The sequence below is a fragment of the Chrysemys picta genome, chromosome 11 (genome assembly GCF_011386835.1).
Source record: "Chrysemys picta bellii isolate R12L10 chromosome 11, ASM1138683v2, whole genome shotgun sequence".
NCBI lineage: Eukaryota > Metazoa > Chordata > Testudines > Emydidae > Chrysemys > Chrysemys picta.
In genome coordinates, this window is record NC_088801.1 from 57,624,062 (window position 1) to 57,644,692 (window position 20,631).

The 20,631-nt window shown below is 43.8% G+C and overlaps 1 protein-coding gene across 4 annotated transcripts in view; it reads left to right on the forward strand.

The window, feature by feature from the left end:
- The window catches only part of SPATS2L (spermatogenesis associated serine rich 2 like), a 166,035-nt gene that overhangs the window by 12,441 nt on the left and 132,963 nt on the right, over positions 1 to 20,631 (forward strand). The window contains exons 1-2 of one of the 4 annotated variants that reach the window (XM_065560912.1): positions 327 to 457; positions 16,759 to 16,832. In XM_065560912.1, the coding sequence (XP_065416984.1) occupies positions 16,830 to 16,832 (3 nt within the window). In that variant the 5' untranslated portion in view covers positions 327 to 457; positions 16,759 to 16,829. Of the gene's footprint in view, positions 1 to 321; positions 458 to 16,758; positions 16,833 to 20,631 lie in introns of those variants that run through there. The other 3 variants (XM_024104056.2, XM_065560913.1, XM_065560910.1) reach the window with 3 other exon arrangements.

A 20,631-nucleotide genomic window follows, 5' to 3' on the forward strand; every position in this document is an offset into this window, starting at 1 on the left:
TCAGAGTGGAGGACTAGGGACTCTTTTTACTCTATTTTTTACAGCACCTAGTACAATGGGTCTCTGATCCCTGATTAGGCGTTTGGCTGCTATTTCAATGTGCATGCAGGGTTTGTCAGGTTGGGCCTTTGATTTCCTAACAGAAAAAAATGGAGAAATCTAAAGCAAGGTGAAATATCTACATGAGGATTGTGAGGGAGGGAGCCCTTTTGAGAGTCCTACAATACAGTGGTGGTACAGGACAGCACCCACTATGGCAATATTTGCTCCAACTTTTTCTCATTTTTTCCACTAATAGGGTGACTTGTCTGTCCCCTTTAGGAGCAGTGGGGCCCAGGCCAGCCATCCCAGTTCCAAGGCATGGCCCCCTAAGGATAGGCGATCCAGGGATGGATCAGCAGACACTTGGCCCCCATTTCCAGCTTGTCTCAGCCAGATGACTCAAGATGCTCATCAGGTAAAGATCAGTGCTGCAGTTAGGATCATTTATGAGGACTAGGAAAGGATGTGGGGGCAGGCGGGGTGGGAAGAACTCTCCTGAGAGGGCCAGGGGACAGGGTGGGACGGCAGAGCTGCCTGGCTAAGAGGGAATTGGGACTCAAAGCTTTTCAGCAAAGGAGAACTGGGACACAAACGTCTCTTTGCAGGAAAAGGTTGTGCATGAGTGGGTTAAAGCAGCTGTATGTTAAGAGGCCTGAATAAATTAGGCCCCCAAGAGGGGGAATGTTATTTTTAAACACTCGTGGTTGTCAGTTATTTTATTGGGGAATCTCAGCCAGGAGGGAAAGTGAGGCAGGGGGATTGCAGTGCCATGCCACAAGGGAGAGTGTTCCAGGACTGCACCCTACAACTTCCCCTTTTTACAACAGTGACGAGTGGGGTGTGGCTCAACCACCTCTATTCCCACCTGGATTTAAAGCACCAAGTATATTGTTGCATGTACAGTACAGATAGTGCTGAGGAACTGGAAGTCCCCTGTCCTTGGAGGGATCACTGGGGTTTTCCATCCCAGTCTAGTAGGAAGAAAGAATCCAACAGCTGGCCCAAGGCCTAGTATTTTACACAATGTTGACTTTGAAAGTAAACAGTGAGCAGAACAAATCCCCCAATTGTGTTTTTAAATCAAGTTTTGAAAACCTTTGAAGGTGGATTCAGCACTCATTAAAGGTACAAGGTTGACAGCGCTGGAAAATGAAGCCCTCTAATTAGCCCCTGGATTGACATACCCTAGATAGGGGCTGTGCAAAGTTCACCACTCTGCCTGGCTAATCTGTCTTCGTCCTGCTTGGGAACGACCCCATCTCAAAAGGTGAGATGAGCAGGTCATTCAATTCTCAGCCTCTGTGGAGGATGCCAACAAAGGGGCCAATTGTGTTGTGGAAGCACACCCCCTGGAACTGGACCAAGACCACCAATGCACTTCTAATGAATAATCCCCTTTGGTAAATCCCGTCCTTTGTGTAGTTATATTACTTCATTTTTTTTTCTGAAAGGAACAATTTACAGAAGAGAAAATATTTTCTGAGACACCGCAGATAACTAGAAACCTCAGATGATTTCGATGGGCTGTTGGTTATTTGTAACCGAAATCTCTGATATTGGGCTACATGTTACTTATTCTCCCATCTACTTGCGATGCTCCTCCAAACTGCTCTTTCCTTACTGCTCCTTCTGTCTGCCTCCTACGATCTAGTTCATATCTTCACTCACATTGCCCCCTGTGCTTGGAAATGTCTCCTCCTTAAGCACAAAGGATCAACTCCTCAAAGGCATTTAGGCACCTAAATCCCATTGAAATCAATCTGGGCCCAAGTCCCTGGGTTCTTTCCTTCAAATCCCTCTTCAACACTCATTTCTTCTAAAATGCTTCTTTATCATTAATCTGCATGTTCAATACAGTGTAAGGGGACTGTTGCCCCCTTACTACTAACACTTGGTGGGGGTGTTTTGGTTGGCTAGCTCCCAGCACTAAAAGGGGAAGGGTCGATGGGAAATCAGGAGCCTGAGATTGACAGTCCCCAGGAACAATGGGGAGAGGCCAATGCTCCAGATCAGCCTGATTGACAGGGTGGGCAGGCTAATCAGGGAGTCAGGAGGCCAGGGTGGGTCCCGTCCTCCGTGTGAACTGGAATTGCCTGGGTCAGATGGAGTGGAGGCCGAGCTAAGGAGAGAGCAGGGGCCCGAGCTAGGCTGCTGGAAGCAGAGCTGCAGCCCCAAAGCCAGAGCACGGCCCAGAGAGCAGACCTGCCCTGGGAGGAGAACTGCAGCAACCAGAGCCAGAGGGGCCAGACAAGCAGCCCAGGGGGCTGAAGGCAGAGCAGCAGCAGCTGCAGCCGTGCTAAGGCCAAGTGGAGCTGGGGCTGGAGCAGTCCGGAGCTGGGTGCGGTGAGCAGCTGGGGAGAGTGAGGGGGATCCTGGACAGTGGGCCCAGCACAGGGAGACACCTCAGCCAAGAGGCTCTGCAGGCCAGACTCGGAGGGGGATCGTAACCCTGACAGGGCGGGGGCAACGCTGGGAAGAAGGGGCCACCTAGAGCCTGAGAGCGTGTGGCCACCGCCAGAGCAAGTGTCCGACCCGCAGCGTCTCTGCAGCACAGCCAGGGCCTGAGAAGGCGCCTGGAACCTACAAGGAACAGACTGTGAACTGCCCTGACGTTCCAGAGACACTGTTTGTGATATTCCCTGCCACAGAGCAGGGTGATGTGTTTTCCATTTTTCCTTATTCCTTTTTCAAATTAATTGTTAATTTAACAACTTGTATTTGCTTTAAATTGTATGAAATGATCAGTGGGTCAGGGAGGTGCCCAGTGCAAAGAGAGTATCCCGGAGTGGGGACACCCTAGCCCCTGTCCTGGGTGACCACAGCAGGGTTGGGGGTCGAGACCTCCAGGAATCCTGGGCCCAGCCTTGTCGGGGGTTACGAGGACTCTGCCAGACAGGAGAGTGGAAGGGGAGTCCTCAAGGGCAGGGAGGCCTCTGGGTAAAGGAAGTGGGAGCGAGGACTCAGATCCTTTCGCTAGCCCACTTCACTGGGGTAGTGCAGAAGCCAGGAAAGTTCCCCACAATAGCAGTACCATTCCCCTGCTTACAACAGTATTAAAATTCTAAAGAAATAACACACAGCCACATTTTCTGTGAAAAAGTGTAGTTTAGTGGTTAGAACATGGGACCAGGATTCCTGGGTTCTATTCTTGGCTGTACCAATGGCTTGCTATGTGAACTTGAGCAATTCACCTTACCATGTCTCCATCAGTAAAACACAGATAATACCTATCTAATGGCCAAGTTGCAAGGCCTAATATTCATAGTGAGATCTACAGAGGAAAGCTTCTATAGAAGTGCAAAGTACTTTTGCTGAGCAAGCTATTCTTCAGGGGGGTTTTATCATAGAAAAATCTTTTAAGTATGTGTAACTCTGAAGAATGACTGCACAAACTTTACTCAAATGGGAAGCGCTCTCCTTATCTACCAATTTACTGTTACTGGGCAGCTGAGAGAGATACACTTGAAAGTAAACGAAACTTTGAAAATCCTCAACCACAGTGTCACCACAAACAGGCGCTATAACACATATTGTATGTTAGAAGTTACATTGCAAATAAATCTTGTTTTCCTGGAAATATTATCAACAGCAGCCCAGTGTGACCATATATCTAGCGCAATCTAGCACAGGCATGAATCATTCCTACATTGTGTCTATCAGGTTACTTAAATGAAAGCCAGCCAATTAGTGTTCGTGTAGAACCCACACTGCTCTAAAATTAATGTCTAAGGAGTGCAAGAACTAGGGCTTCATCTGTTTACTCTTATCCACCCTCAGTGGAAATAATGAAAACTGAAGGAAGGCAAATCAGGCACTGCTCGTTACCTTACTCTAAATTCAAGAACAAGGAAACATCCGATGCAATTAAAATGCAACAAATTTAAATTGATAAAAGGAAATATGCTTTCACAAATATAACTTGTGGAACTCATGGCCACAAGGTATTAAGGCCAAGAGCAGAGTAGGATTTTAAAATGACTTGATATTTAGATGACTAATGAGGACATCAATGGATACATTACATAGTATTTTAAAAATCAGAACATGAATCCCACTTTCTTCAGGATATGTGCCATCCACAAACTAGAAGGGTTAGGAAGAAACTTTACTTTTTATCAGCCAGCCAGTGAAAGCAAGTGCTCAGATAAACAGCCTAGGAATGGGAGAGTCTGAATCATTCTTTAAAAGTTGGCAACGCATAGTTTTACTGTGAAATGCACTCTCTAAAGTACTGTGGAATTGAACACATTCCACCATTTTCTGTATTCAGCTGACAGCTGGAAACCTGCACAGGATGCCAAATGTATGTGACCTACATTAGTAGCTCAAAGGCATTTACTGGAATGAAATCTAAGATATTGAATCTTTTAGCCCGGATTTCTTTGAGAGTATTATGTACAGGATAATGGTGAAACAGATGCACTACTTTTCAGCTTCCTGGCATTTAAAAGGTTGTTAATCTGTTTCTCACTTCCCTCCCTCCCCCTCAAAAAACAGCACAGCTCTTTTTTATGCCAAAATATTAACCTGTTAGCAGTATAAATATATACTTCTACAATGCTAGCATTAAATAAAATAGTCCCAATCATGTCCGTGTCATGGTGTAAATATATCCCAATTGGTTCATGCTAAATTACTTTACTTCTTGTACTGGAATGATGTACACTTGCAGTCAATGATCAATTTTTATTAGTCTTTTCATGTTTGTGGAGTCTCTTAATTTCTTTTTATATGGATGATTCATCATTGTGGGACACATCTGTTCTGTTTAGTAGTATCAAATGGTTTTATTTTAAGGCTGGGGTATGCCCCATAAACTCTGAGGTAGCTACTACACTGCAATGAGGGATACTCAGAATGAGTTAAATGAAGACCCAACCTAGGGCCAGTCCTGGAGCAGTGTTTGCTATGCTGAGTAGTCCTAGTGAATTCAAACACTACTGGCTCTTCTGTTTACCATCATCATTAGCCACATCGCAATCAGTCACTATTGAGTATAGTGTTGACTATCCTGAGATTCCTTAGGTGCTATGGGATGTAAGAGTTTTGTCCTTTGAGATGCTGAACACTCTGGCACTAATCCTGCAAGGCACTTAAGCATGTCCATAACTCGGTGGGAGGAAGTAGGGGGGTAGGGAGGCCTCAATGGGATTTATTCAAATGCTTAAAGTTAAGCACGTTTGCTGGATTAGTGCCAGAGTACACTCAGCACCTTGCAGAGTCAAGTCCTAAATACCCAATTCAGGAAAGCATCCATATTGAAGAAAACACTTAAGCACATGCTTAAATTCCATTGAAATAATGAGACTTAAGCACATGCTTAATTTTAAACTCATGCTTAAGTGTTGATCTGAATTAGGGACTGAAGCCAACATTGTTTGCAGGACTGGGCCTCTATTTTGTAATAGGGGAGGAGAAACAATGAAACTCAAGATGACCACGACCCTAGGATCTCTTGATGCCCACTGGCAGAGGGTACAGGGATACATAGAGTTACAAGGATCCCAGTGGTTCCCCAAAAGCAGTCACGTAAGATCACTGCTGAAAGCATGTGTCACACTGGTCATCATAATCATTGCGAATAGTATGTGCAGATAAATGTGTAAGGAGTTATGTCTTAAGGCCTTGTAGTTAAAGGCAGGGTCACTTAGAAGTAGCGTTCCTCTAGACAGACTTCTCCAGACAGGAGGTGGGAGGCACTTATCTCCCTGGTTGATCACTGTTTATTGTGTATCTCACAATGTAAGTCTATTTGCATATTGAATCCAGTGCTAATGAATACATTACAAGTCTGTAGGAAAAAACAGAAACCGCAGAAGTTATCCTGTAGCTGAGTAAAAACAATACATTTTGGGGGGAAAAGGACTTGGGGTAAGTTGTCCTGTAAAAGACAGGGGATGTCTTGTGAATTAAGATTAGGCTCTAGAACAGTGGTTCTCAACCTGTGGGCCATGGGATGCATGCGGCCCAATTAGGACACAGCTGCAGCCCAGCTGTGTGCTAAAGGCTGCTGGGCCTATAGGGGTGGGGGGCTGCCCTACCACCTGGCACGGCGGTGTCCAGAACCCAGGCTGCTCTGCCCAGCGTGGTGGGGTCCAGGATTGGGGCTGCCAGGCTGCCCTGCCACCAGGCCAGCATGGCAGGGTCTGGGCTGCCCTGCCTTGCAGTGTGGCGGGGTCCAGGTTTGGGGCTTCCCTGCCGCATGGAGGGGTCTGGGGTTGGGGCTGCCATGCCCTGTGGTCCGGGCTGCCCTGCCGAACAGCCCCGTGCCTGGGGTCCATTCCTGGCCCCACTCTGGGGAGGGGTCTGTGGGCAGGGGCCAGGGCATTGGGATCTGTGGGGGAGCTTGGGGGTCACTGGTTCTCAACCTGAGACCTAGGTAACACATTGTGGGCCCACAGTAATAAATAGGTTGAGAACCACTGCTCTAGAAAGCCTGTGATGATTTTGTTTTATATGTAACCATTTGTTTCTGATATTCTTACTGTCATTTGAACCTCTGTTTTTTTATAATGAATTTATTCTTGTTTTCACTATAAATCTATCTAAGGGCTGTGTGTTACGCGGAGTGGTGATCCTGCATTAAAACTAGTAATCTGGTGTGTCCTCTTCCTCTGGGAGCAGTAAATCTGACAGTTCTGGGGGGATGCACAGAGGACTTGGGGGTTGGTGCATGCCTATACTAACCTATACAGACAGAGCGAGGCCTGGACGGCAGCGCTTGTTTTGCCAAAGGCTGATGGTTTCAGGGAGTTGATCCACAACTGGCACAGACAAGACTTCCTCACTTTAAAGGCAAGTGGCGGTCAGATGATTCACAACCCTGGGTATCCCTGGGAAGCATCACAGTTTCCTATATCACTCATGGGGAAAGGAAGCTCACTGAAGACTTCAAAATATGAGGTTTGCAATCTAGGCTAGGCCACTAAAGACATTTTCTAGTATTCACAGCCCTTTCTCTTCACTGGAATTGCAACCAGTTCCAGTGGCAGAAGATATGCAGATGATTCATCCTTTGTATTGTGGAAGCAAAGAAAGAACTGACAGGAAGGGGATTGCAATGCATGACAGTTTGTTAGCAAGAGTCAGGCTAACTGTAACCCTAATAACGTGAGATTTGTAGAAGTGAGGATTGTGTGAGGCGAGTGGGAAAGAACTGTGCGACCTCGTGTAGATAATGTGCAGACAATATGGAATGTAGACTAAAAGTCTACATAAGTGAGAAAAACAAGATATCAGAATGACCAATGTATAAATAAAATGCAGCTGTTGCTTATTATTGTCTGTAACAAAGGGTATAGATGCGTGCTGTAATTGTTTACCTGTTGAGAGACCTGCCTAGGAGGGGGAGATCCTGTGTCCTAGTGTACTCTCTCCCTTTACGCGATTGCTTGAGAGAATAAAGTATCTGACTTTGCTGTACCCAACCAAAAGAGAGAGAACTGTGTTATTCTCCGACAGTATGTAGTTGGGGATTTGTCTCAAGCTTTTCTCTCGTGTCTCAGGACCCTCAGACTTTGGATCTGGATGCGGATCTGAACTTTGCAGCTGGCCCCATAATGGAATGAGCAGATGAGCTAGCCAACTCCCCAAGTTCTCACTCAGATTTTCCTCAGTCCTCACCCTGGCCCCAATTCAGGGAAGACCATAAGCCCATGCCTAACTCTAAGCATTTATTTTAATTGAACTACTCATCTGCTTAAAGTTAGGCATGTGCTTAAGTACTTCGCTGATCAGAGATTCTGGGTGCTAAGCCCCATCCCTCTTACCAAGATAGGAAACTATGTCTGGGCTGCAGGAATGCATATATCCCTGCTTCCGATCCCCAAATGGGAATCCCTCTCTTGGAGTCAGGAAGCTTAGGTGCCTACACTGTTTCCTGCAGGAATAAGTTAGGTGCCTGTCTCCATCCACACAAAAATGGTTAGAGGAGGAGGAGGAGGTGCCCACCTTATTACTTTTAGCCAAGTGGTTACAGCATTTACCGGAGATGTGGGAAACCCAGTTTCAACTCCACTCTTTCTACCGGGGGGGAGAAAGGCATCCAGACGCCTAGATGGAGGCAGCAATGCATATCCTCAAGGGCAGAAATGTAGGAGCTGAGGGAACTTTTACCCTGAAAACCAGAACCGTAACTAGAGATTTTTGCACCCGAGGCAAGGGACAGGGGCGGTACGTCCATCTCTTCGGCGGCAGGTTCCTCTCGGAGGGAAGGACCTGCTGCCGAATTGCTGCCATTCTTCAGCGGCAGGTCCTTCCCTCCGAGAGGGACTGAGGGACCCGCCACTGAATTTCCGCCAAAGAGCCGGACGTGCCGCCCCTCTCCCTTGCCGACCACCGGCAGCAATTCGGCGGCGGGTCCCTCAGTCCCTCTTGGAGGGAAGGACTTGCTGCCGAATTGCCGCCGAAGGAGAGACTTTCTGCGCCCCTCACCTTCTGCGCCCAAGGCAACTGCCTCACTCGCCTCGCCCTCGTTACGGTACTGCTGAAAACTTAGGTGCTGAGTGAGTTTAGGCGCCTACAGGGTTCAGCAGGAGTTTGTGAATCACAGTGGAGCCAAAACTGGGACTTACGCACCTAAATTCAAGACTTGGGTGCCTAATTCTGGGGTTTAGGCACCTAAGTACCTTTGTGGATCCTATCCTAAATACTTAACAGTTAAAAGTAGTTAATGGGGGGTGGAGTCAAAATTAGTTTTATCATGGAAGCTATTGTGTCACAATAGTAACTCTCTGAAATACAGCTCTGTGGGAAAATACTTAGTAACTCTTTTGTTTCTCAAAACTCCATACTCATAAAGTTGTTTTCCAGCCATCATCATCATCATCATGAAGAGATATGCATAGTCAAAACTGTTGTTTATTTCTACAGAGCTACAGAAGGTGAATTTGGCCCATTATATATACACATTATATTTTACACAGAGATAACATTTGCTGCTAGAAGAAAAATTTTATATTATAATTAGAGCTGATAAAAAATGAGAACACATTTCACATATATGTTTGCAAAAAATTTTCCCTTTTATTGTCAACATTTTGAGAAAATTTTTCATTGAAATTTCAAAATTCAGAAAATTTTGACCAGTCCCATAGCTGGTTAAAAAACAAGATGACTCCTTCATAGCATATTTGTACAAAAATCATCCTGTTTTTCCAATCATGTCTCAAAATTTTGATGAAAAATTTCATTGAAAAATCAAAAATTTGGAGAAGTCTGACCAGCTCTAATAATAAATACATATTTGGAGTTACAAAATGTGCTCCCCCTCCACTTACATAATTGTGTGAATGATCAAAAGGAATCAGCTTCCATTGACTTGATGATGTTTGGAAATTTAGCCAGGAGATTGTTTTCCTTGAGAAGCTGCTACCCGTAAATGAAACAAGTCAGTTGATTTCAAAATTACTCAAACCAAAACTATTCATCTCATGCCATAGATGTGCAAGTCACATTTCAGAAAAGATATAGACAGATTCCCTACCCCAAACTGCTTAAAGTCAAAGTGATACAAGTAGAATGGAAACAGCATCTGCGAGGAGAGGTATGCTGGCAACGCTGTCACTTAGAAGGCTAATCTTTGCACTTTGATATTCCAGTACAACATCTCCCTTTTCCATTGCCTTAGTTTTATGACACTGATTACTTTTGTTCTTTCTTTTCATTTACATGTAAAATAGAGTATAGGATTTTGTGAAAGTTTTGTATAAAACTTGAATTATGAAGTCTTTGGAATTAGGGGATTGTAATAGAAATACTGATAGAAAATGAAGTGAAGTGATGTTGATGAACACAAGTAACACAGCTCTCTTTTCTTATAAAGTACTGAGGTTATTCTTAATGACAAAGTAATAGCAGAATTATTCTGATTAGTATTCTGTGTAGATTGCCATATTTCTGTAGCCAATGAAATCTGATTCTTGCAATTGTTACAGGTGGAATAGTAGCAACACTTGTATTAAGGTCGCATTATAATTTAGTTTTTCCTAACTTTTGAGAACTTGACTTTGCAATGTGGTCGCAAAGTGGCTTTAACACAATTGGGTTTTTTTAATGGAAGTTAATATTATTGTCAATTCTTACAATTTTATTGGGATCCTTGCAATATCTGGCATTTTCCTTAAAGTTCCAGCACCTAAACTAGATGAGAAACTCAGTTTTGATCTATTTAAAACAAACAAACAAACAACTTTCTATCCCTCATGGTTGCAGAGAAAAGCTTGAAAATGTGACCCAAATGTACCTTAAAGATTCACATATGAGAAGGCAAATTAAAAAGAAACAAGATTGGCTTAAAAATCATGAGTATTGGGTTTTTTAATTTTGTGGTTTTGGTGGGCCTTTGGCATTGGCAGTACTGAATACATAGGTCTGAAATGAAGGCGGCATTACAATATTTTCCTCTACTGTGCAAAATAAAATGTGCCTATGCTTCAGACATGAGAGCTGAGTTACACAGGATTTCTCGTTTGCAGTTTTCAGACAGCAAATGGGAAATGTCTTTCATTTCTGGTAGTTCTTGGTAAAGTAGAGGAAAAGACTGCCAGGGCTGAGACTTTGTAACTGGAAAGAACATTAAACTGAGGTGGGTTGCTTTTATTCAAACCTGGGGGTAAGGACAAGCTGCTGAAAGCAACTCTTCATTTGATTTAAATAACTTTGATTTTTAAAGATATGTTGTTTGTTTCCAGTAATTTCTCTCTTTAAAGGAACTCTTTTTTTCAATGAATACATTTCTAAATGGGGCCAAAAACATTCCTACTATATTGAGGTTGCACTTTATGGTTAGAAAAATGGGGAAATCATATCAGGAAAGTACTTTAAACACATATTGAGTTATTTGGTTCCTGGGCTTCTAAGGAACAGCCAAACACGATATGTTAGTTTTCCTCCCTAGAACCTGGACTACACTTCAGTTATAACTCTTTTTATTTGAATACCAGATGCACACAGATTACCATTAGCTTGAAGAGCTGACTTCTTCTCCCCATTATTTATTCTTTTTCAACAGCCAGAATGATTCAGTAGGAAGCTCTGGTCCTCACACGTCTGTATATCCCTCAACCTGTGTCCCAAGAAACTATGCAAAAGGCAGTGATTCAACATGGTCACAACTTCTGAGCAGTCAGGAAGCTTTGGACTCTAGAAGTGAAATCCTGCCCTCTTGAAGTCAATGAGCGTTTCACCATTGGCTTCAGTGGGGCCAAGATTTCACCCTAGGAGTTAGGTTATTTCCTTTTTTACAAGAGTGGACACACACAATAAATTATCCTCGTCTGTTTAATGTACAGTAGGCCAAATCCTGCAGTTCTTACTCAGGAGGTATGATTGCAGCATGTGTAGACATGCCTCATTAAGCTTAGATCTAGCTAGAGCAAAGCTATCTCAAGTAACAGTAGCGGTGAAGTCAAGGCACCACAGGCTGCAGCTGCTCAAGTATGTATCCATGGTCCTGGACAGGCTGGGGGACTAGAATTTAGCTAGGCCAAAACTAACTTGGGTATGTCTACATGTGCTGCAATCACACCTCACAACTACAGTATAGACATTCCCTAAAGTTCTTGAGGACTTTGCCTAAATAGAATGAGTAAGATCTCCAGGATTTGGCCCAATATCCATACAGAATATGGCTTTGAACAGAGATGGTTAGTAAACAAAGCACAGTTTAGGCTTGTGCACACTCAAACTGTAGCCACCTCACAACAAAACCAACCAACACTGCAAAAATTAGTCCTGCCTAGTTCCAGTCCCAGCTGTAATTTTTTCCTCATTATTCCAAAAGGTTCTGACTTAAGGACTTGATCCTTCAAGGTGCTGAGCACTCTGGTCCGGAACCATCAAGGCAATTATGCATGTAAAACTGTTCACACACTTAAAATTAAAAACATACTGAAATGTTTTGCTGGATCAGGGTCAGAATGTTCAGCACTTTGCAGGGTTGATCCCTGTGACATTAAGCACTTGATCCAAGGCATCTCCACCAAGCCAGGGACAAAGTTATTTTGGCCATTGATATCAATGGGGCTAGGATTTCACCTTCTATGTCTTCCTCATGAAAAACTATTTTAGGAAACATCAAAAAAGAAACCCTGCTGATCTCACAAGCCCTGAACTCAAACATATATATACTGTACTCAAATACACTAGCATGGGTAAAAATTACAAAGATTCAGAATTCTATATGTGAATGAATACTGGCCTTATTACCATGAATACATTCCCCCACTGCTCTGAACTATTTGCCAGCGTATTTAATGGCAGTACCATATGTCTGATGTGATGTGAAAACACATCTCAGTAATGTCTTAAACAAAAATGAAGCATAATTTTAGGCATAACTGATACCCTAGGGATATGTGCTTTTCACAGTGGTAATGTCTGCAGCAGTAATCATTCTAATTATTGTTAAATCCAAACAGTAAAGAACTGACAGCCAATATAACTACCAGTGAAAGTTTAATGAACCAGGTGTTTCTATAAGTAGGTTTTTTACAAATAATCTGTCAGATACACAGGTTGGCCGGCAATAAATTGCCCATCTTTAACACAAAAGATAACGTTAATTAGAATGATATTTAATTAGGTAAGAGCATAGGATATCAGAGAGTATTAAAGGTAATAGATACTTCAAATCATTATTAAGAATGGGCCAAATTCTGAGGTCCTTACTCTGTTTTTATTCAGTTCTCTGTGTCAGTGGGAGTTTGTCTGAATAAACATTGAGAAACAAGCGAGAAAGCACCTAAAGATTTGACCCAATAATACTTAGCACTATTCAGAGCTCTTTATGTTCAGTGGGTCAAATCCTGAAAACAATGGGATGATGGAAGATAAGTAGTTTGGTCCATCAATTTCCTCACCCTGATAACACTCACTTTAAGGTTTAAATAACTATACAGGGACAAATCAGCCCACAGCACTGTTGGATAGAGATCTGACAGATCTAGAGATTTACAATTTGTGCAGAACGCTGTAGAGAGTGGATCCAGTGGGGGGGATTATCAAATCCCTGCCCCGATGGAAAAGTAACTTGTGATGTATTATTCCAATCGGAAAAACACATAAACATATCCACTAGTCCAGCTGAAGAGGATAAAAACATGATTTATGATAAGTTAGGTAGATTTATCATATCCAAACCATTTGCAAGACTTTTTTTCTATCAAGATGCAACCACAATGACACGTGAAGGGTTCTTACAATGCATCATCATCACTGCAAATGAGAATGGAGAAATATTAAAGAACTAATTAAAAGCATAATCTGCCAAAGTTGATTAGAATGCAAGCTAGATATAACTGCATGCAGGATCAATTAATGGGAGCCAAAGTTACAGTAGTGAGAGAGACAGAGTCTGAAGTGCTACTATATTTAGATGATAACAAAGGTACAGAAGAGCCAAAAATCCCACAGAATGAAGATAAAGAGTTAAAAGCATGTAGGAAAGATGAAGAAGACAACAATGAGACAAACAACATTACAGGATTTCAATAACATTGAAGACTTCAATAGGATGACTTGCCTGAATAAGGAGAACAAGGCTTGATGCTAGGAAGGATAGAGTTCTTTTTAGGTGACTGTAGGTTAGAACCTACTTCCACTGACATAAGAACATAAGACACAAAAACACCAGGCTGCTTCCGTACTGAGAATTCAAGCTGTTGTCCCCCAGTTGGTTTAACACCAGTGTAGCTCCATGGGGGAAAGCAATGATAGAATCACTAGTGTAGACCCAGGATAAGTGTTTTTACCTACCACCATGTCAACTTTTGGGGGCAGGGAGTTTCTATTTAACATGTGTTTGTACAGTGTCCAACACACTGATTCCTGGCTGCAGCCCCTCAGCATTACCAGCGTGCAAATAGTAATAATAAAGAACCCAGTGCTTCTGTTAGGTCTATGCTAGACCAACAATGGGAGAATTGTGAATATCAAGGCTCCTTTGAATTCAATGGGAGCTGGACTGAGCTTCTATGAGATTAGATGAGCAGATATCTAAACTACCCTGCATATGTTTTGAGTTTTTAAATCACAAGCAGTAGACCTAAATGTTACTTGAATGTGTCTTATTCAGAAATAGACGTCTATCAATGGCCTGTTAATTTCACTTCCTAAACTTTTTATATTATTCCTGTGCTATTGTTGTTTGCACTTACCATGCTGCTAGTCTCTTGTCCCAGGGCTTTTCACACACTGGCAGCAGCTTTACATATTCATTTCATAGCACAGTACCCACAGCAAGCTTTGTTGTCACAACTGCTCAGTTACTTGGCTAACTGCAGTTACTGGTTTGATAGATTCCAATCAGGGTTTTGATCTCGGCATAATTCTGGAATAGCACTGCTGAGTGTGACAAATGATATCTTACTAAACCCACACCCTGGGAAATTGTCAGCATTCATCTTACGTGTCCAGAGTGCAGCTTCTATTCCATTAATCACAACATTTTGATAAGGTGATTGTAGCTAATTGGTGGTATTCTTGGAATAAACCCTAGCATTAAGTTTTGCTTGACCTTGAATTACCAACCTAGAATTTGATTTTTATTTTGAATCTAGAGTGTATTCCCTAATAGGGCTAGATAAGAAATCTTAACAGCACTTAAAATATTTGATTTGGGGCTTCTTTCCTTAAGATGCAGCTGATTATTTTACAGTTTGCTTAAAATTCACAACTGGTTGCCGGCTATTTCATTACAATTCATTATTCTAGGACTGAAATTCTGTTGTTAAGACTTTCTCAAGCTTGTAATCCATAATTCACAGCTGTTGCTTGCAGAAACGCAAATACACAGCAGCATGCCTGCAGAATGTGTACTTCATGCAGTTTACAAATGGAGGGTGTATACAAAGCGTACAGCATGCATGCTGTGGCCTTTTTATTCTGATAGGCAAGATGAACAGACAGGAACTCTGATTCAGATTCAAGTACAACTGAACCCACAAAGGGTTCTGGAAATGTCACACTTCCCATTTAACATTTAAACTTCAAGACAGGTCTTGAGAATATCAATTAAGTCCTCCAGCCTCTTTCTCTGGACTTTGCCCCTCATTTCAAGAGCTCCATTAGAAGCAAATTCTTAAAAACAAACAAACAAACAAACAAACAAACAAACAAAACAAACAAAACAAACAAAAAGAGTAGATGTGCCTTGAGCTGCCAAGTTTAGATCCAGAGCCAAGCTTCCCCAGACGTCACCTCTAGAGATTTTTCTGTTTAAAAAAATAAAAGGAGTTTATTTGCACTATTGCATGATAGTGAAAATAAACTGTAGATGGGTGTAGGGGCAGAAGAGGGAAGACCACTTTCCACCAATATTTAGCAACTATACATAGCATTTACTTGTCCACAACAGATTTTCCTCCCTTTGTTTGAAGATTTTGTTGACACGCAAAAGTCAGAAAGAAGGTTCATTATGGCCCCTCCATTCCACGTTTTGACAATAAAGAAATTGAAGTGACAATACATTTTTTTAGTCAATTCAAGTTGGCATATGTGAGTAGCAGTAGTACAGTACACTACGTTACCAGGCACAGGTTTGGTAACGATCAGTCGCTCCCAGCTGCCATGCTGTCAGCAGTGTAGCACTACAGCCAACTTGAATTAAACTCAAAATAGATGTTTAAAAAACAAACACACCTTAAGGATTAGTGTGGAGACAGGCTAAACTGTGCAGGACATAATAGCACCTAAGTGGTAACAAATAGCAGGTCTGTGTAATTTGCTGGTGGATGTTAGTCACAGAGAACAACATTTCCTAAATGACTTGAGCAATATTTGTTTACTGGCATGACAAGTAAATGATCCCTAACCTAAAACTATCTGTAAGTTCAATGATGCCAGAATGTATGTTAGTGAGTTTACCATGTTTAATAATAAAATACTTAGCAGTTCTCCACTCCAGCATGTTACAAACATTAAGTGAATCATGTTTTGTCTACTGCAAATTGATAGTAACATTTGATAAATTATTTTATTATTGTATAGGTTGTATGCTAAAGAAGTTATTTTTGTTTTTTTTATTTCTAGATTTAATTATTAATGTTGAACTGGACAAGGTTTTTTGCACTACAGTTGGCTGCTTTTCAGAGCGTATTGTTTATTGTTACCAAGATGTGTCATCTTGAAATCTATGCTGTATTTTTTGGTGTTCAAAATAGCTGGTTTTGAGAGAATGGGGTTTCCAAAGTTCTCTGGGGCCACTGATGGGAATCACGTGCACACAGTTTGCCCTGCTCAAGGAGCACATGAGTAGATGAACCGCAAAAGGTACTACTCCATTATTACACAGGCCCTTGTGACCCACAGAGCCTGATCTATGGACACCAAAGTGGGCTGCACTGGAAAAGTTCATGATGCCAGGGTTTTCCTGCAATTCACTCCTGGTGCTCTGTAGCCTGTCTGTGCCTTTCCACTTGCCATGAACCCCTTCCCCTTTGGTACTGTACTGGCTTGTTGGCTTGTCCTGGATGTCCACCATAAGTTCATCATGGAAGCACTTCCTCTTTGACTGCTCCATGACAGTTCGGAATCCCAGGTTCCTGCTGGTGTGTGGCTGGGCTGCAAAGGGAGAAGGGCCTGAAAGCAGACATCAAGTAATACATTGTTGTCTCAGTACTTTAAAAAAGGTTCAGTGCATCCTCAGAGAAAAGTGCCCGTGGAATCTCAAGGCCAAAATATGATATTTTGCATAATTCAGCTTCATTATATTCTCAGAAGAACACTTCAGTTCCCAGGAGCTCTGTCGACACAGCTGAGTTAAGCAGAGTGAAAAGAGTGCACACACAATGGTAGGTGAAATTTACATACGCGATATGTTTAAAAATTGTAGACCTTTGTAGCCTGAAGGGTGCCATGGTTTACTACTGAAGGTTTCTCAGTCCTTTCAGGCATTCTGCATTCTGGAGGACATAACAATCCTGGAGGTTATTGAATGACAAAGGGACACGCTATTCCAAGCTAGCTGTGGCAAGCCAGTCACATATGCTACAGAGGTTTTCAAGCTTATGGTGACTGAGCAACTCATCTATGATGCAGTGGGCTGGTCTCTTACAGAGGAAGTCACAAAAAATATGCCAGGAAGACTCCACAGGGAGGCAGATTTCGGCCCATGCTTGGTCAGCTCCTCCTACCACACCAGGAGTGAGTGTGAGCACATCACGCTGAGTTCTCTGTTGCTGCCTCATGGAGCCAAAGTCCTCACAGCCTGGTCAAGGGTCTGAAACTACCTAGAGCTGAGAATCTACCCTCCAAACTAGTGAGACGAGAGCAGACAAGGATTTCCCCCTTCCTATCTTCCAGCAAATTCTCCTGGCTTACACATCTTCCTCCATGACCCGCCCTTGCCTTCCGTCTGCTCCTGATCCATCATCTAGCTTTCTTTCACAGTGGCTTCACGCTATCCCTGTCGGGGGCTTCCTCCAGTCCCACTACTTCCCTGCTACATGCTGCTTTCTTCTCCTCCTGCGTCCCCTCTCCTCTCAGTCTCCTGGACTCCCTGATTCCCCACAGTATCCCCCATGCAGCCAGTCTACCTAAGCCCCCCTCTACCCTCAGCTACTCATTCCCCCCAAACATACCGAGTGCTCCTCTACCTCCAGATAGTCGTGTCTGCTTAAGCATGATGGGAAACCTTATGACATTGTTTCACACGTACAGCTTCTGAAAGTGGGGGTGTTAAGGGGGATAATTTCATAGGATGTGAGCCTCCAAACATGTTGGTCTGCAAAGGGTGCCCGCTGTGACTGATCCTGATGCCACCATCCCTCACTCAAATCACATAATTCTTTAAATTTGCCTCTCTCGGCTCTTTACTCCCCAAACACATCATACTGAATCTAAAGTGACAAGATGAACAGAAAATGTAATTCTGATGCCTTAGCAGCCTTCTCCCGCACGTGCTGTGGGGTTCATACTTACTAATATACTAGGTATATACACGGCTGTACATCACATGCTGCGCTACACTTTACCTTGATGACCACAACTTCTTTTCACTTTGCCATGCCTGCCCCTCATCAGACACCATCTCTGTGGGCAGCAGCAGCATACATATCCCTGCACTTCTCTGTTGGCAGTGGCAACATAGGAGGCTTGCTGGATTTTGTAAAACTTTTCTCCAGCAACTGCTTGCCCTAAGTTTTACTTGATCCTCTATTTGCATGTTATGCTATTAAGGGCAAAATCAGGCCCTTAAAGTGCAATTATCCTCAGAAAATGGCATTCTTGTGTTCCACATTTATTCCTCCCCAGGAGGAAGAGGTGGAGGTTTAAACCAATTTATTTAAACCAATGCAAATTTGGGTGTGGGTAAGGCCTAACTCTCAACATCACTCCCTTACTAGTTGCTGTGAGGATGGGTCTCTTGAGATCCACAATCCATCCCTGGCTGTGCCACAGACTTCCCATGTGACCTGGAGCAAGTCGCTAATACAGTACAGTAATGTTTCTCTACCTCACAAGGGTGTTGTGAGAATAAATTTATGTATGTTTGTGAGGCGCTCAGCTACTATAGTGTAAGGGACCATGGGTATCCCTAAATAGATACAAAGAAAATGAAGTTTTATTCAGTACTTAGCAGGACTGGGTTCTGAGTAATCTGAACCACACCACTTCCTTATTTTCTGAAATAGTCATTTATTGACCAAACTTTAGTTTAGTAGCATCTCTTTTGTCCTTGCTTTTGCTCCTTTTCTGTTTTTTCTAGTTATTCATATTATCTAATCTTTGCCATTTCTTTACTCCTTGCCCATCTTGTAATGACAATGAAATGCTGGTCATTGTATCCACTGTTTTCCACTTGATAAAAGACGGTTACTCACCGTTGTAACTGTTGTTCTTCGAGATGTGTTGCTCATATCCATTCCATTAGGTGTGTGCGGGCCGCGTGCACGATCGTCGGAAGATTTTTACCCTAGCAACACCGGCGGGTCGGCTGTGGAGCCCCCTAGAGTGGCGCCTTCATGGCGCTGAATATATACCCCAGCCGACCCGGCGCCCCCTCAGTTCCTTCTTGCCGGCTACTCCGACAGTGGGGACGGGGGGCGGGTTTGGAATGGATATGAGCAACACATCTCGAAGAACAACAGTTACAACGGTGAGTAACCGTCTTTTCTTCTTCGAGTGCTTGCTCATATCCATTCCATTAGGTGACTCCCAAGCCCAACTTAGGTGGTGGGGTCGGAGTGAGACATTGCTGTGTGCAAAACCGCTGACCCGAAGGCAGCATCGTCTCTGGACTGCTGCACTAGTGCATAGTGCTCCGTAAACGTGTGGACTGACGACCAAACCGCAGCTCTACAAATGTCCTGGATCGGAACTTGCGCCAGGAAAGCCGTCGAGGAAGCTTGGGCCCTCGTGGAGTGAGCGGTGAGGTGTGGTGCTGAGACACCTGCCAGGTCGTAGCAAGTCCGGATGCAAGACGTAATCCAGGAGGATAGGCGTTGTGAGGAGACCGGTGAGCCTTTCATTCGGTCGGCCACTGCAACGAAGAGTTGCGTCGTCTTTCTAAAGTGCTTTGTGCGGTCAATATAGAAGGCCAGGGCCCTGTGTACGTCCAGAGAATGCAAACGTTGATCCTGGCGAGTGGCATGTGGTTTAGGATGAAAGACCGGGAGGAATATATCCTGGTTGATATGAAAAGGAGAAACCACCTTAGGGAGAAAGGCAGGATGTGGACGAAGCTGCACTTTATCCTTATGGAAAACTGTGTAAGGGGGCTCGGATGTAAGCGCCCTGAGTTCAGAAACGCGCCTTGCTGAGGTGATGGCTACGAGGAAGGCTGTCTTCCAGGATAGATACAGAAGTGAACAGGTGGCCAGTGGCTCGAAAGGAGGACCTGTGAGCTTGGAGAGAACCAGATTGAGGTCCCACGTCGGAACGGGCTGACGTTGTTGTGGGTACATCCGGTCTAAGCCCTTGAGGAATCTAACGACCATCGGGTTAGAGAATACCGAAGACGCGAGTTCCCCTGGGTGAAAGGCCGATATAGCGGCCAGGTGAACTCTAATTGAAGATATCGCCAACCCCTGCTGCTTTAGGGAGAGGAGATATTCCAAAATGAGAGGAATAGGTGCCTGCAACGGGGACGTGGCTCGTTGTTCGCACCAACAGGAGAACCGCTTCCACTTGGCCAGGTACGTAGTGCGTGTTGAGGGCTTCCTACTGCTCAGCAGAATCTGTTGAACAGAGTGCGAGCATTGCTGCTCTGCCTGGGTGAACCATGGAGCAGCCACGCCGTGAGGTGGAGTGATTGCAGGTCGGGGTGACGCAGCCAGCCGTGGTCCTGAGAGATGAGATCCGGATACAATGGAAGCGGGATCGGTGTCTGAACCGAGAGTTCCAACAGCGTGGTGTACCAATGTTGTCTCGGCCACGCTGGAGCGACCAGAATTACCTGTGCCTGGTCTCTGCGCAATTTGAGCAGTACCTTGTGGACCAGAGGAAACGGAGGGAAGGCGTAAAACAGGTGGTCTTTCCAGGGAAGGAGAAACGCATCCGAGAGGGAGCCCGGAGCTCGACCTTGCAGGGAGCAGAACACGTGGCACTTCCTGTTGTCTCGGGATGCAAACAGGTCTATCTGGGGAAACC